The 15,155-nt window shown below is 54.3% G+C and overlaps 1 protein-coding gene across 1 annotated transcript in view; it reads left to right on the top strand.

Annotated features, from left to right (window-relative positions):
• LOC119973221 (dynein heavy chain 3, axonemal-like) overlaps window positions 1-15,155 on the top strand; it is a 714,697-nt gene that overhangs the window by 655,508 nt on the left and 44,034 nt on the right. The window contains exon 65 of the mRNA XM_038810887.1: window positions 3,044-3,136. Within this exon, the coding sequence (XP_038666815.1) occupies window positions 3,044-3,136 (93 nt within the window). The remainder of the gene's footprint in view (window positions 1-3,043; window positions 3,137-15,155) is intronic.

The raw sequence follows: 15,155 nt of genomic DNA, 5'->3' as shown, positions 1-15,155 counted from the left end.
GAGTAATGGATAATGGAGACTGGGTGGGGCCACATTGTGATTGAGTAATGGATAATGGAGACTGGGTGGGGCCACATTGTGATTGAGTAATGGATAATGGAGACTGGGTGGGGCCACATTGTGATTGAGTAATGGGTAATGGAGACTGGGTGGGGCCACATTGTGACTGAGTAATGGGTAATGGAGACTGGGTGGGGCCACATTGTGACTGAGTAATGGATAATGGTGACTGGGTGGGGCCACATTGTGACTGAGTAATGGATAATGGAGACTGGGTGGGGCCACATTGTGATTGAGTAATGGATAATGGAGACTGGGTGGGGCCACATTGTGATTGAGTAATGGATAATGGTGACTGGGTGGGGCCACATTGTGATTGAGTAATGGATAATGGAGACTGGGTGGGGCCACATTGTGATTGAGTAATGGATAATGGAGACTGGGTGGGGCCACATTGTGATTGAGTAATGGATAATGGAGACTGGGTGGGGCCACATTGGAAGTAATGTATAATGGAGGCAGCATGAGGCCCACATTATGAGTGAATAATGGATAATGGAGACAGTGAGGGATCCACATTGTGAATTTTTTATTCATTCATGGCATGTGGCAGCAGGGTAGCATGGTGATTAGCATAAATGCTTCACAGCTCCAGGGTCCCAGGTTCGATTCCCGGCTGGGTCACTGTCTGTGTGGAGTCTGCACGTCCTCCCCGTGTGTGGGTGGGTTTCCTCCGGGTGCTCCGGTTTCCTCCCACAGTCCAAAGATGTGCGGGTTAGGTGGATTGGCCATGATAAATTGCCCATAGTGTCCTAAAATGTAGGGTTAAGGGGGGGGATTGTTGGGTTACGGGTATAGGGTGGATACGTGGATTTGAGTAGGGTGATCATTGCTCGGCACAACATCGAGGGCCGAAGGGCCTGTTCTGTGCTGTACTGTTCTATGTTCTATGTGCCGTCGCTGGTTGGGCCAGCATTTATTGCCGATCACCGAGGGCATTTTAATTGTCAACTACATTGCAGTTGATCTGGAGTCACATGTAAGCCAGACCCAGTAAGGACAGCAGATTTCCTTCCCTAAAGGACATTAGTGAACCAGATGGGTTTTTACGGCAATCGATTCATGGTCATCTTTGGATTTAATATCAGATTTTTTTTAAAAATTCAAATTTCACCATTTGGTCTGGTTGGATTCAAAACCAGGTCCCTTGAGAATGACCCCGAGTCTCTGGATTACTTGTCTTGTGACAATACCACTATGCTACTGCGTCCCACTGTGAGCAATAGACAATGAGACATTGTGAAGTCTCCATTGTGATTAATGGATACTGATAGTTTTGGGGTCCACATTGTGAGTGAGTAATGGATAATGGGAACAGTGTGGGGCACACATTGTGAGTAATCGCGAATAGAGACAGTGCGGGGACACACTGTCAATAATGGATAATGGGAACAGTGTGGGGCACACATTGTGAGTAATCGCGAATAGAGACAGTGCGGGGACACACTGTCAATAATGGATAATGGGAACAGTGTGGGGCACACATTGTGAGTAATGGGTAATGGAGACAGTGTGAGGTCCACACTGAGTGAGTAATGGATAATGGGAACAGTGTGGGGCACACATTGTGAGTAATTGCTAATAGAGACAGTGCGAGGACACACTATCAGTAATGGATAATGGGAACAGTGTGGGGAACACATTGTGAGTAATGGATAATGGAGACAGTGTGGGGTCCATACTGTGCGTGAGTAATGAATAATAGAGACAGTGTGGGGGTCTACATTGTGAATGATGGATAATAGTGACTGTGTGGGCTCCATATTGTGAGTAATGGATAATGGGAACAGTGTGGGGCACACATTGTGAGTAATCGCGAATAGAGACAGTGCGGGGACACACTGTCAGTAATGGATAATGGGAACAGTGTGGGGCACACATTGTGAGTAATCGCGAATAGAGACAGTGCGGGGACACACTGTCAGTAATGGATAATGGGAACAGTGTGGGGCACACATTTTGAGTAATGGGTAATGGAGACAGTGTGGGGTCCACACTGAGTGAGTAATGGATAATGGGAACAGTGTGGGGCACACATTGTGAGTAATTGCTAATAGAGACAGTGCGGGGGGACACTGTCAGTAATGGATAATGGGAACAGTGTAGGGCACACATTGTGAGTAATCGCTAATAGAGACAGTGCGGGGGGACACTGTCAGTAATGGATAATGGGAACAGTGTAGGGCACACATTGTGAGTAATCGCTAATAGAGACAGTGCGGGGACACACTGTCATTAATGGATAATGGGAACAGTGTGGGGCACACATTGTGAGTAATTGCTAATAGAGAAAGTGCGGGGACACACTGTCAGTAATGGATAATGGGAACAGTGTGGGGCACACATTGTGAGTAATTGCTAATAGAGACAGTGCGGGGACACACTATCAGTAATGGATAATGGGAACAGTGTGGGGCACACATTGTGAGTAATGGATAATGGAGACAGTGTGGGGTCCACACTGTGCGTGAGTAATGAATAATAGAGACAGTGTGGGGGTCTACATTGTAAATGATGGATAATAGTGACTGTGTGGGCTCCATATTGTGAGTAGTGGATAATAGGGGCTGTGGGGTCCACATTGCGAGTGAGCCAAGCCTAATGGAGACAGTATGAGGTCCACGTTGTGAGTAATGGATAATAGGGGCAATGTGTGGCCCACATTGTGAGTAGTGGAAAATGGGGACTGTCTGGTGTCCATATTGGCAGTGAGTCATGGATAATGGAGACAGTGTGGGGTCCACATTGTGAGCGAGTCATGGTTAATGGAGACAGTTTGGGGCCCACATTATGAGTAACGGATAATGGGGATAGTGTGTGGTCCACATGAGTAGTGGATAATGGGGACTGTCTGCGGTCCACATTGTGAGTGTGTCATGGACAATGGAGACAGTGTGGGGTCCACATTGTGAGTATTGGATAATGGGGACAGTGTGGCGTCCACAGATTTGGTTCTGATTTTATCTATTGTTTGATTTCACAGGTTCCTACAATGTGGTCAGCAAATTCCTACCCGTCAGTGAAACCACTGGGCAGTTACATCACTGACCTCCTGTCCAGAATTCAATTCTTTCAGGTACACACATATAACGGTCTGTTTGTACGTCGATCCATCTCTGAAATTCTCTTCATAAAGCTGTTCACCTAAATCACCTCCTTTAAACCTATCTCTATAACATGATCTGTATTGGCTCAGTATCAATTTGTGTCTGAAAATATTATTGCGTCTTGCACCGGGCTATTTTTCTCCATCAAGAACACTATCTAACGAGAATAAAAGCAGAAAATACTGGATAAACACAGCAGGTCTGACACATCTGTGGAGAGAGAAACAACCGAGTCCACCTGACTCTTCTACAGAACTGAAGAGGGATAAAATGTAGGGCGGAATTTCCTCATTATCTTATCAATGTCAGGCTCTGACTGGTCACTCTCCAGATGCAGAGCCTCATTTTGAGACCAGATCTTCAGCCACTCTGAGAAAAAGAAATCAGAGGGGGCGTAGTTTACACCATCAGTCTGGCGGGGCAGGGCCTGATACAGCCGCCAAGATCCATTCCAAGATTGGGGTACCATCTTTAAAAGGCGGTCCGATCAGCAGTGAAGTTAAACTCCCTCACTCCTCCCACAGGCACAGAGAGCCACCCTCCACTCCCATGAAGGGAATGGGTGCTCTCTAGCCCGATTTCCACTCCCCCCCCCCCCCCAACCCCCCCTTCCCAAACTGCACAATTACTGGGGGATCTTCAGCCTTCCTCACCAACCGCACAAGTATCAGGGTCTCTCGTCCACCTGTTCACCACCCCGGCACAATGGCAGTTTCACGGGCACTCTCGCCCTCACAGGCAAGTCTTTTCTCTCCCTCCACTGGCAAGACCCCCCCCCCCCCCCCCCCCCCCCCCCCCCGCCAAAAGGCTTTTCCCGACATCCTCCCCACACACAGTGGAATCCGCCCCCCCCCCCCCCCCCCCCCCACCCTCAGCGGGACTCCCCAGAAGGGCTCACCTCTGACACAGGTTGGCACTGCCAGGTTGGAACTTCCAACCTGTGCCGGGGGCACTGCCAGCCTGTGCCAGGGGCACGGCCAAGCTCTGCCAATAGGAAGTGCCAGAGCACTGCCCTCTCCCCCCGCTGGGCTCTATACATAGCTTGGGGCCCCTAGTGGGATCCACTCAACTAAATCCCTTTCTTCTAACGCTGTTGTAAAAAGTCACATTGGCAAGATCTGAATATTTAGTGAGGGGGGAATCATGGCTGGGAATCCCATTAATAATATTTATATTTATTCAAATGGGCGGTGATCTGTCCTGTCTGGTGATTGGTTGCTCTGTTCTGTGTCCTTACTGGTCATCCTGTGTGTCAATCACTGCCTGTCTGCACTCCATTATATACATAGATGTATAATTATGACAAACGGGAACCTTGTTGTATAGAAACTAGGTACGGCTGCACTTGGAATATTGGAATATTAGTTCTGGTCACCACACTACCAGAAGGATGTGGAGTCTTTGGAGAGGGTGCAGAGGAGGTTTACCAGGATGTTGCCTGGTCTGGAGGGTGTTAGCTATGTGGAGAGGCTTAATAGACTCAGACTGTTCGTTAGAAAGACGGAGGTTGAGGGGTGACCTGATAGAGGTCTACAAGATTATGAGGGGCATGGATAGAGTGGATGGGCAGGCACTCTTTCCCAGGGTGGAGGAATCAATTACCTGGGGCATAGGTTTAAGGTCCGTGGGGCAAAGTTTAGAGGAGATGTGTGAGGCAGGTTTTTTTACACAGAGGGTGGTGAGTGCCTGGAACGCGCTGCCAGGGGAGTTTGTGGATGCAGATACATTAACAGCACCATAGCTCGCATGCTCTGAGGAATCACGATCCTGTCGAGCTTCATGAGGATGCTGGCCACCACCATCAGGTCGCCCTTGACGTTGTAGGACTGGGGATATTGTCCCTTCTGCCAGCCATTTGTAAGGTGCTGCATCACACGCTGCAGCAGAGGCCGTTTCCTCATGAATCTGGATCACCCTCTCCTCAGAGGTCGGAAGTTTGGTGGCACACAATTGCACCTGCGCGTCAATGTGGCAGATTAAGTCAGTTTGTTCACAAGGGGTGGTAATGGACCTGGAAAGGGCGTCTGCGACAATGAGCTCTTTGCCTGGCGTGTAGACAAGTTCAATGTCATAGCAGCGTAGTTTAAGAAGGATTCGCTGTAAGTGGGGCGTTATGTCATTTAAATCCTTCTGGATTATGTGGACTAGTGGCCTGTGGTCCGTCTCTACCGTGAATTTTGGCAGGCCATAGACATAGCCGTGAAACTTGTCGATTCCCGTTAGGAGGCCCAGACATTCCTTCTCAATCTGAGCGTACCGTTGTTCAGTAGGCGTCATGGTTCTGGAGGCATACGCCACTGGAGCCCAGGACGAGGAGTCATCCCGTTGGAGGAGCACCGCCCCAATGCCGTCCTGGCTTGCGTCAGTGGATATCTTGGTCTCCTTGGTTGGGTCGAAGAACGCAAGAACCGGGGCTGTGGTGATCTTCGCCCTCAGCTCACGCCATTCCTTCTCATGCGCGGGCAGCCACTGGAATTCCGTAGACTTTTTGACGAGATGGCGGAGGGCTGTTTTGTGGGACGCTATATTGTGAATTAATTTCCCTCGGAAGTTGACCATTCCAAGAAAGCGGAGCCTTGCTGCGAGATGTGGTCACCAAGGAATTTGATGTCTGATTGACCGAACGAGCACTTAGATAGATAGATAGAGAAATACAGCACAGAACAGGCCCTTCGGCCCACGATGTTGCGCCGAACTTTTGTCCTAGGTTAATCATAGAATTTTGGACAATTTGTCATGGCCAATCCACCCAACCTGCACATCCTTGGACTGTGGGAGGAAACCGGAGCACCCGGAGGAAACCCACGCAGTCACGGGGAGGATGTGCAGACTCCACACAGACAGCGACCCAAGTCGAAATCGAACTTGGGGCCCTGGAGCCGTGAAGCAATTGTGCTATCCACAATGCTACCGTGCTGCCCTTAAGAAGTTAACCTACACTCCCTTATTCTACCCTAATCCAAGTACCTATCCAATAGCCGCTTGAAGGTCCATAAATTTTCCGACTCAACTACTACCACAGGCAGTGCATTCCATGCCCCCACTACTCTCTGGGTAAAGAACCTACCTCTGACATCCCCTCTATATCTTCCACCATTTATCTTAAATTTATGTCCCCTTGTAATGGTGTGTTCCACCCGGGGAAAAAGTCTCTGACTGTCTACTCTATCTATTCCCCTGATCATCTTATAAACCTCTATCAAGTCGCCCCTCATCCTTCTCCGTTCTAATGAGAAAAGGCCTAACACCCTCAATCTTTCCTCGTATGACCTACTCTCCATTCCAGGCAACATCCTGGTAAATCTCCTTTGCACCTTTTCCAAAGCTTCCACATCCTTCCTAAAATGAGGTGACCAGAACTGCACACAGTACTCCAAATGTGGCCTGACCAAGGTTTTGTACAGCTGCATCATCACCTCACGGCTCTTAAATTCAATCCCTCTGCTAATGAACGCTAGCACACCATAGGCCTTCTTCACAGCTCTATCCACTTGAGTGGCAACTTTCAAAGAACAATGAACATAGACCCCAAGATCTCTCTGCTCCTCCACATTGCCAAGAACCCTACCATTAACCCTGTATTCCGCATTCAGATTTGTCCTTCCAAAATGGACAACCTCACACTTGTCAGGGTTAAACTCCATCTGCCACTTCTCAGCCCAGCTCTGCATTCTATCTATGTCTCTTTGAAGCCGACAACAGCCCTCCTCACTATCCACAACTCCACCAATCTTCGTATCATCTGCAAATTTACTGACCCACCCTTCAACTCCCTCATCCAAGTCGTTAATGAAAATCACAAATAGCAGAGGACCCAGAACTGATCCCTGCGGTACGCCACTGATAACTGGGCTCCAGGCTGAATATTTGCCATCCACCACAACTCTCTGTCTTCTATCGGTTAGCCAGTTTGTTATCCAACTGGCCAAATTTCCCACTATCCCATGCCTCCTTACTTTCTGCCTCCTTACTTTCTGCACTTGGCCTTGTTGAGTTGGAGACTGTGCTCATGGATTCTCTGGAATACCTGTTTGAGGCAAGCGATGTGTTCTTGGGGAGTGGTGAATCAGATGATGACATCGTCAACATACACTCGCACCCCCTCGATACCCTCCATCATCTGTTCCATGATGCGGTGAAATACCTCTGAGGCAGAGATGATGCCAAAAGGCATCCGGTTGTAGCAGTAGCGACCGAATGGGGTATTGAATGTGCACAGCTTGCGACTGGATGCGTCCAGCTGTATTTGCCAGAATCCCTTGGAGGCGTCCATCTTCGTAAAGAATTTGGCATGAGCCATCTCACTGGTCAACTCTTCACGTTTTGGTATCGGGTAATGTTCCCTCATGATGTTGCAGTTTAGAACCTTGGGGTCGATGCAGATCCGAAGCTCCCCTGACGGCTTCTTGACGTAGACCATGCAGCTGACCCAGTCTGTGGGTTCTGTGACCTTTGGTATGATGCCCTGGTCCTGGAGGTCCTGTAATTGCTGCTTGAGGCAATCCTTGAGGGGTGCCGGCACCCGACGTGGTGCGTGAATTACAGGGGTGGCGTTCGGTTTGAGCAGGATTTTGTATCGGTATGGGAGCGTGCCCATTCCGTCGAACATGCTATGGTACTGCGTGATGATGTCATCCATATCAGCCTGGAAGTTTTCATCAAGTGAGGCCGTCGCCTGTGATGATGACATGGTGTGGACTTGCTGAACCAGGATCAGGAGTTTGCAGGCCCGAGCACTGAGCAGGGAAGCTCTGTCAGGTCCGACGATCTCAAACCGCAGTGTCGCTTTCATTGACTTATTGGACACTCCGAGTTGGCATGAGCCACTGGCAGCTATGGCATTGCCATTGTAGTCAAGGAGCTGGCAGGCTGGTGGAAGAATACTTGATTTGACGCGGATGGTGTCGAGATCGGATTTCGAGATGAGGTTCGCCGATGCGCCGGTGTCCAGTTTGAACCGGATGCGAGCCTTGTTAACTGTGAGGACAGCGCACCACTCATCGTCGGGATCCACGCTGAGGATCAGGAGGTGCTTCACTATCTTGGAGAAAGGCAGCCCATGCTTCGTAATGATGCCCACCCGGTATGGGGATTTGAGGCACTCAGCCTCAGGATCTGCGGGGCTGTCGGAGTCTGGCATGGCCTGCTGTATGGAACGGGTGCTTCTTCGCCGTGGCTGGGATCGCTGGATGCTAGGCAGCGGAGCAGATATGCAAAGGGCTGCGTATTGGATAGAGTGGATGGGCAGGCACTCTTTCCCAGGGTGGAGGAATCAATTACTGGGGGCATATGTTTAAGGTCCGTGGGGCAAAGTTCAGAGGAGATGTGTGAGTCAGGTTTTTTTACACAGAGGGTGGTGAGTGCCTGGAACGTGTTGCCAGGGGAGGTTGTGGATGCAGATAAATTAACAGCGTTCAAAAGGCATCTTGACAAAGATGGATAGGATGGGTACAGAGGGATACGACATTAGGAAGTACTGAGGGTTTTGGCAAAGGTTGATATCATAGAACATAGAACAGTACAGCACAGAACAGGCCCTTCGGCCCTCGATGTTGTGCCGAGCAATGATCACCCTACTCAAACCCACGTATCCACCCTATACCCGTAACCCAACAATCCCCCCATTAACCTTACTTTTTAGGACACTACGGGCAATTTAGCATGGCCAATCCACCTAACCCTCACATCTTTGGACTGTGGGAGGAAACCGGAGCACCCGGAGGAAACCCACGCACACACGGGGACGACGTGCAGACTCCACACAGACAGTGACCCAGCCGGGAATCGAACCTGGGACCCTGGAGCTGTGAAGCATTTATGCTAACCACCATGCTACCGTGCTGAACAGTACAGCACAGAACAGGCATTTCGGCCCTTGATGTTGTGCCGAGCTTTGTCCGAAACCAAGATCAAGCTATCCCACTCCCTGTCATTCTGGTGTGCTCCATGTGCCTATCCAATAACCACTTGAAAGCTCCTAAAGTGTCCGACTCCACTATCACAGCAGGCAGTCCATTCCACTCTCTAACCACCGAGGTAAAGAACCTACCTCGGACATCCCTCCTATATCTCCCACCCCAAACCTTATAGTTATGCCCCCTTGTAACAGCTACATCCACCTGAGGAAGTAGTCACTGAACGTCCACTCTATCTGTCCTCCTCATCATCTTAGAAACCTCTATTAAGTCACCTCTCATCCTCCTTCGCTCCAATGAGAAAATCCCTAGCTCCCTCAAACTTTCCTCATAAGACCTACCCTCCAATCCAGGCAGCATCCTGGTAAATCTCCTTTGCACCCTTTCCAATGCTTCCACATCCTTCCGATAATGAGGTGACCAGAACGGAACACTATACTCCAAATGTGGTCTCACCAGGTTCCTGTACAGTTGCAGCATAACCCCACGGCTCTTAAACTCAAGCCCGCTGTTAATAAACGCAAACACACTATAGGCCTTCTTCACGGCTCTATCCACTTGAGTGGCAACCTTCAGAGATCTATGGACATGAACCCCAAGATCTCTCTGTTCCTCCACATTCCTCAGAACCCTGCCGTTGACTCTAATCCACATTCAAATTTTTTCTACCAAAATGAATCACCTCGCACTTATCAGGGTTAAACTCCATCTGCCATTTATCGGCCCAGCCCTGCATCCTATCAATGTCCCTTTGCAGCCTACAGCAGCCCACCACCTCATCCACTACTCCACCAAACTTGGTGTCATCAGCAAATTTACTGACCCACCCTTCAGCCCCCTCCTCCAAGTCATTGATAAAAATCACAAATAGCAGAGGACCCAGCACTGATCCCTCTGGTACACCGCTGGTAACTGGTCTCCAGTCTGAAAATTTTCCATCCACCACCACCCTCTGTCTTCTATGAGATAGCCAGTTACTTATCCAATTGGCCAAATTTCCCTCTATCCCACACCTCCTTACTTTCTTCATGAACCGACCATGAGGAACCTTATCAAACGCCTCACTAAAATCCATGTATACGACATCAACTGCTCTACCTTCATCTACACACTTAGTTACCTCCTCAAAGAATTCAATCAAATTTGTGAGGCAAGATGTACCCTTCACGAATCCGTGTTGACTATCCCGGATTAAGCTGCATCTTTCCAAATGGTCATTAATCCTATCCCTCAGGACCCTTTCCATTAACTTACCGACCACCGAGGTAAGACTAGCCGGTCTATAATTACTAGTGTCATTCCTACTCCCTTTCTTGAACAGAGGAACAACATTCGCCACTCTCCAGTCCTCTGGCACTATCCCCGTGGACAGTGAGGACCCAAAGATCAAAGCCAAAGGCTCTGCAATCTCATCCCTTGCCTCCCAAAGAATCCTTGGATATATCTCATCTGGACCAGGGGACTTGTCGACCCTCAGGTTTTTCAAAATTGCGAATACATCTTCCCTCAGAACATCTACCTCCTCCAGCCAACCGCCTGTATCACACTCTCATCCTCATCCGACCCTAACCTCACCCTGGTCATTCTTTTATTTCTCACATGAGAGTAAAAAGCCTTGCGGTTTTCCTTGATCCGACCCGCCAAGGACTTCTCATGCCCCCTCTTCACTCTCCTAAGCCCTTTTTTTTTTAGCTCATTCCTTGCTACCTTGTAACCCTCAAGCGACCCAACTGAACCTTGTTTCTCATCCTTACATATGCTTCCTTTTTCCTCTTGACAAGACATTCAATCTCTTTTGTGAACCGTGGTTCCCTCACACAGCCATTTCCTCCCTGCCTGACAGGGACATACCTATCAAGGACACGCAGTATTTGTTCCTTTTCATTTGTCCCTTTCCCTGACAGTTTCTGTTCCCAACGTATGCTCCCTAATTCTTGCCTAATCGCATCATAATTACCCCTCCCCCAATTATAAACCTTGCCCTGCCGTATGGCCCTATCCTCTCCATTGCAATAGTGAAAGCCACCGAATTGTGGTCACTATCTCCAAAGTGCTCTCCCACAAACAAATCTAACACTTGGCCCGGTTCATTACCCAGTACCAAATCCAATGTGGCCCCACCTCTTGTCGGCCTATCCACATATTGGGCGGGATTCTCCGACCCCACGCAGGGTCGGAGAATTGGCGGGAAGCGGCGTTATTTCCGCTCCCGCAGGTTTTCGAATTCTCCCGCCGGTAAAAAACCGGCGTTGTGCAAATCCCGTCGGCAGCCTGTGAAAACAGCTGGCGCCGGCGGGATTTCATTTTATTTGCACTGACCTTAAATCTCCGGCCCGGATGGGCCGAAGTCCCGCCGACGTGGCCACGGGTCACGTCGGCGAAAATCACAGTTGATTTAAAACGGCGTCAACCATTGATGATGGTTGACGCCGTTCAGTATCGGGGGTGGGTTGCGGCATGGGGGGGGGGGGGTGGGTTGCGGCATGGGGGGGGGGGTGGGTTGCGGCATGGGGGGGGGGGTGGGTTGCGGCCATCGGGGGAGTGGGTTGCGGCATCGGGGGAGTGGGTTGCGGCATCGGGGGAGTGGGTTGCGGCCATCGGGGGGTTGCGTTGCGGCCATCGGGGGGTTGCGGCCATCGGGGGGTTGCGTTGCGGCCATCGGGGGGTTGCGTTGCGGCCATCGGGGGGTTGCGGCCATCGGGGGGGTGGGTTGCGGCCATCGGGGGGTTGCGGCCATCGGGGGGGTTGCGGCCATCGGGGGGGGGGGGTGGGTTGCGGCCATCGGGGGGTTGCGGCCATCGGGGGGGTGGGTTGCGGCCATCGGGGGGGTTGCGGCCATCGGGGGGGTGGGTTGCGGCCATCGGGGGGGTGGGTTGCGGCCATCGGGGGGGTGGGTTGCGGCCATCGGGGGGGTGGGTGGGTTGCGGCATCGGGGGGGTTTGGGGGCAGCGGCGGGCAGAGAGGGGGGGGGCGACGGATGCCCGGGGCCAACGCCCCCCCCCTCTGTACGCCGCTGCCCCCTACCCTCACCACCCCTACCTCCCTCCAACGCCCCTACCCCCCTCCCCACCACCCCTACCCACCACCCCTACCCCCCTCCAACGCCGCCCCCCATCTCTCGCAACGCCGCAACCGCCCCCCCCCCCCCTCAACGCCGGGTCTCCCCCCCCCCCTCAACGCCGGGTCTCCCCCCCCTCAACGCCGGGTCCCCCCCCCCCTCAACGCCGGGTTCCCCCCCCCCCTCAACGCCGGGTTCCCCCCCCCCCCTCCTCAACGCCGCAACCCCCCACCCTCAACGCCGCAACCCACACCCCGTCCCCCTCCCTCTGAAGGCCGGTACCCACACCCCCCCCTCTCTCCTCCTCCCCCCCCTTCCTTCCTCCTCCCCCCCTTCCTTCCTCCTTCCCCCCTTCCTTCCTCCTCCCCCCTCCTCCCCCCCTTCCTTCCTCCTTCCCCCCTTCCTTCCTCCGTTAGTGGGGGGGGGGGGTGCGGCGTTAGTGGGAGGTGGGTGCGGCGTTGGAGTGGGGTAGGGGTGGTGAAGGGGGTAGGGGTGGTGAGGGGAGGGGGTTGGGGTAGGGGCAGCGGCGTGCAGAGGAGGGGGGCGACGGATGCCCGGGGCCAACGCACCGTCGCCCCCCCTCTGCACGCAGCTGCCCCTACCCCAACCCCCTCCCTTCACCACCCCTACCCCCTTCACCACCCCTACCCCCCTCCAACGCCGCACCCCCCCCCCCCCACTAACAGAGGAAGGAGGAGAGAGGGGGGGAGGAGGAGAGAGGGTGGGGGGGAGGAGGAGAGAGGGGGGGGGGGGAGGAGGAGAGAGGGTGGGGGGGAGGAGGAGAGAGGGTGGGGGGGAGGAGGAGAGAGGGTGGGGGGGAGGAGGAGAGAGGGTGGGGGGGGAGGAGGAGAGAGGGTGGGGGGGAGGAGGAGAGAGGGTGGGGGGGGAGGAGGAGAGAGGGTGGGGGGGGAGGAGGAGAGGGGGGGGTGGAGGAGAGAGGGGGGGAGGAGGAGGAGAGAGGGGGGGGAGGAGGAGAGAGGGGGGGGAGGAGGAGAGAGGGGGGGGAGGAGGAGAGAGGGGGGGGAGGAGGAGAGGGGGGGGGGGGGAGGAGAGAGGGGGGGTGTGGGTACCGGCCTTCAGAGGGAGGGGGACGGGGGTGTGGGTACCGGCATTGAGGGGGGGGGACCCGGCGTTGAGGGGGGGGACCCGGCGTTGAGGGGGGGGGGGGCCGGCGTTGAGGGGGGGGGGGCCCGGCGTTGAGGGGGGGGGGCCCGGCGTTGAGGGGGGGGGGCCCGGCGTTGAGGGGGGGGGGGCCCGGCGTTGAGGGGGGGGGGGCCCGGCGTTGAGGGGGGGGGCCCGGCGTTGAGGGGGGGGGCCCGGCGTTGAGGGGGGGGGACCCGGCGTTGAGGGGGGGGGGGGACCCGGCGTTGAGGGGGGGGGGACCCGGCGTTGAGGGGGGGGGGGGGACCCGGCGTTGGGGGGGGGGGGACCTGGCGTTGAGGGGGGGGGGACCCGGCGTTGAGGGGGGGGGGGACCCGGCGTTGAGAGGGGGGGGACCCGGCGTTGAGGGGGGGGGGACCCGGCGTTGAGGGGGGGGCCCGGCGTTGAGGGGGGGGGACCCGGCGTTGAGGGGGGGGGGACCCGGCGTTGAGGGGGGGGGGACCCGGCGTTGAGGGGGGGGGGACCCGGCGTTGAGGGGGGGGGGCCCGGCGTTGAGGGGGGGGGGCCCGGCGTTGAGGGGGGGGGACCCGGCGTTGAGGGGGGGGGGGGACCCGGCGTTGAGGGGGGGGGGGACCCGGCGGTGAGGGGGGGGCACCCGGCGGTGAGGGGGGGGGGGAGGGAGGTAGGGGTGGTGAGGAGGGAGGTAGGGGTGGTGAGGGGGGTTGAGGTAGGGGTGGTGAGGGGGGGGGTTGAGGTAGGGGTGGTGAGGGGGGGGTTGGGGTAGGGGGCAGCGGCGTACAGAGGGGGGGGCGACGGTGCGTTGGCCCCGGGCATCCGTCGCCCCCCCAAATGCCGGAACACACCCCCCCCCCCAAATGCCGGAACACACCCCCCCCCCCCAAATGCCGGAACACACCCCCCCCCCCCCAAATGCCGGAACACACCCCCCCCACACCCCAAATGCCGGAACACACCCCCCCCCCCCCCAAATGCCGGAACACCCCCCCCCCCCAAATGCCGGAACACCCCCCCCCCCCCCCCAAATGCCGGAACACACCCCCCCCCAAATGCCGGAACACACACACCCCCCCCCTGTCTCTCTCCTCCTTATCCTCCAAAAAACGCCGGGTCTCACCACTTCCGCAGCTGGAGAAACTGACGCGTATCGCGTCAGTCAGCTGCTAGCCCCTCCGGGAACGGAGAATAGCGGCCTTAAAGAAGGCCCCTACGCCGGAGTCATTAACACCGATTTTTCTCGCAGGCAACCCGCGTTACGAAGGGCTACGGAGAATCCCGCCCATTGTGTCAGGAAACCCTCCTGCACACACTGTACAAAAACTGCCCCATCCGAACTGTTCGAACTATAGAGGTTCCAATCAATATTTGGAAAGTTAAAGTCACCCATGACAACTACCCTGAGACCTCCACACCTATCCATAATCTGTTTTGCAATTTCTTCCTCCACATCTGGGGGCCTATAGAAAACTCCTAACAATGTGACCGTTCTTTTCCTATTTCTAACTTCGGCCCATATTACCTCAGTAGGCAGATCCCCCTCAAACTGCTTTTCTGCAGCCGTTAAACTATCCTTGATTAACAATGCTATTCTCCACCTCTTTTACCACCTTCCCTACTCTTACTGAAATATCTATACCCCGGAACTTCCAACAACCATTCCTGTCCCTGTTCTAACCATGTCTCCGTAATGGCCACAACATCGTAGTCCCAAGTACCAATCCACGCTCCAAGTTCACCTACCTTATTCCAGATGCTCCTTGCATTAAAGTAGACACACTTCAACCTACCTTTCTGTCTTCCGGTACACTCCTGCGATCCTTATACCCTCCTCAGTACCTCACTACTCTCAACACTGGCCTCTGGACTACAGCTCGTTTTCCCATCCCCCTGACAAAT

The sequence above is a fragment of the Scyliorhinus canicula genome, chromosome 11 (genome assembly GCF_902713615.1).
Source record: "Scyliorhinus canicula chromosome 11, sScyCan1.1, whole genome shotgun sequence".
NCBI lineage: Eukaryota > Metazoa > Chordata > Chondrichthyes > Carcharhiniformes > Scyliorhinidae > Scyliorhinus > Scyliorhinus canicula.
The sequence above is the reverse complement of the archived record's forward strand: the minus strand, read 5'-3'. Positions and strand labels throughout refer to the sequence as shown.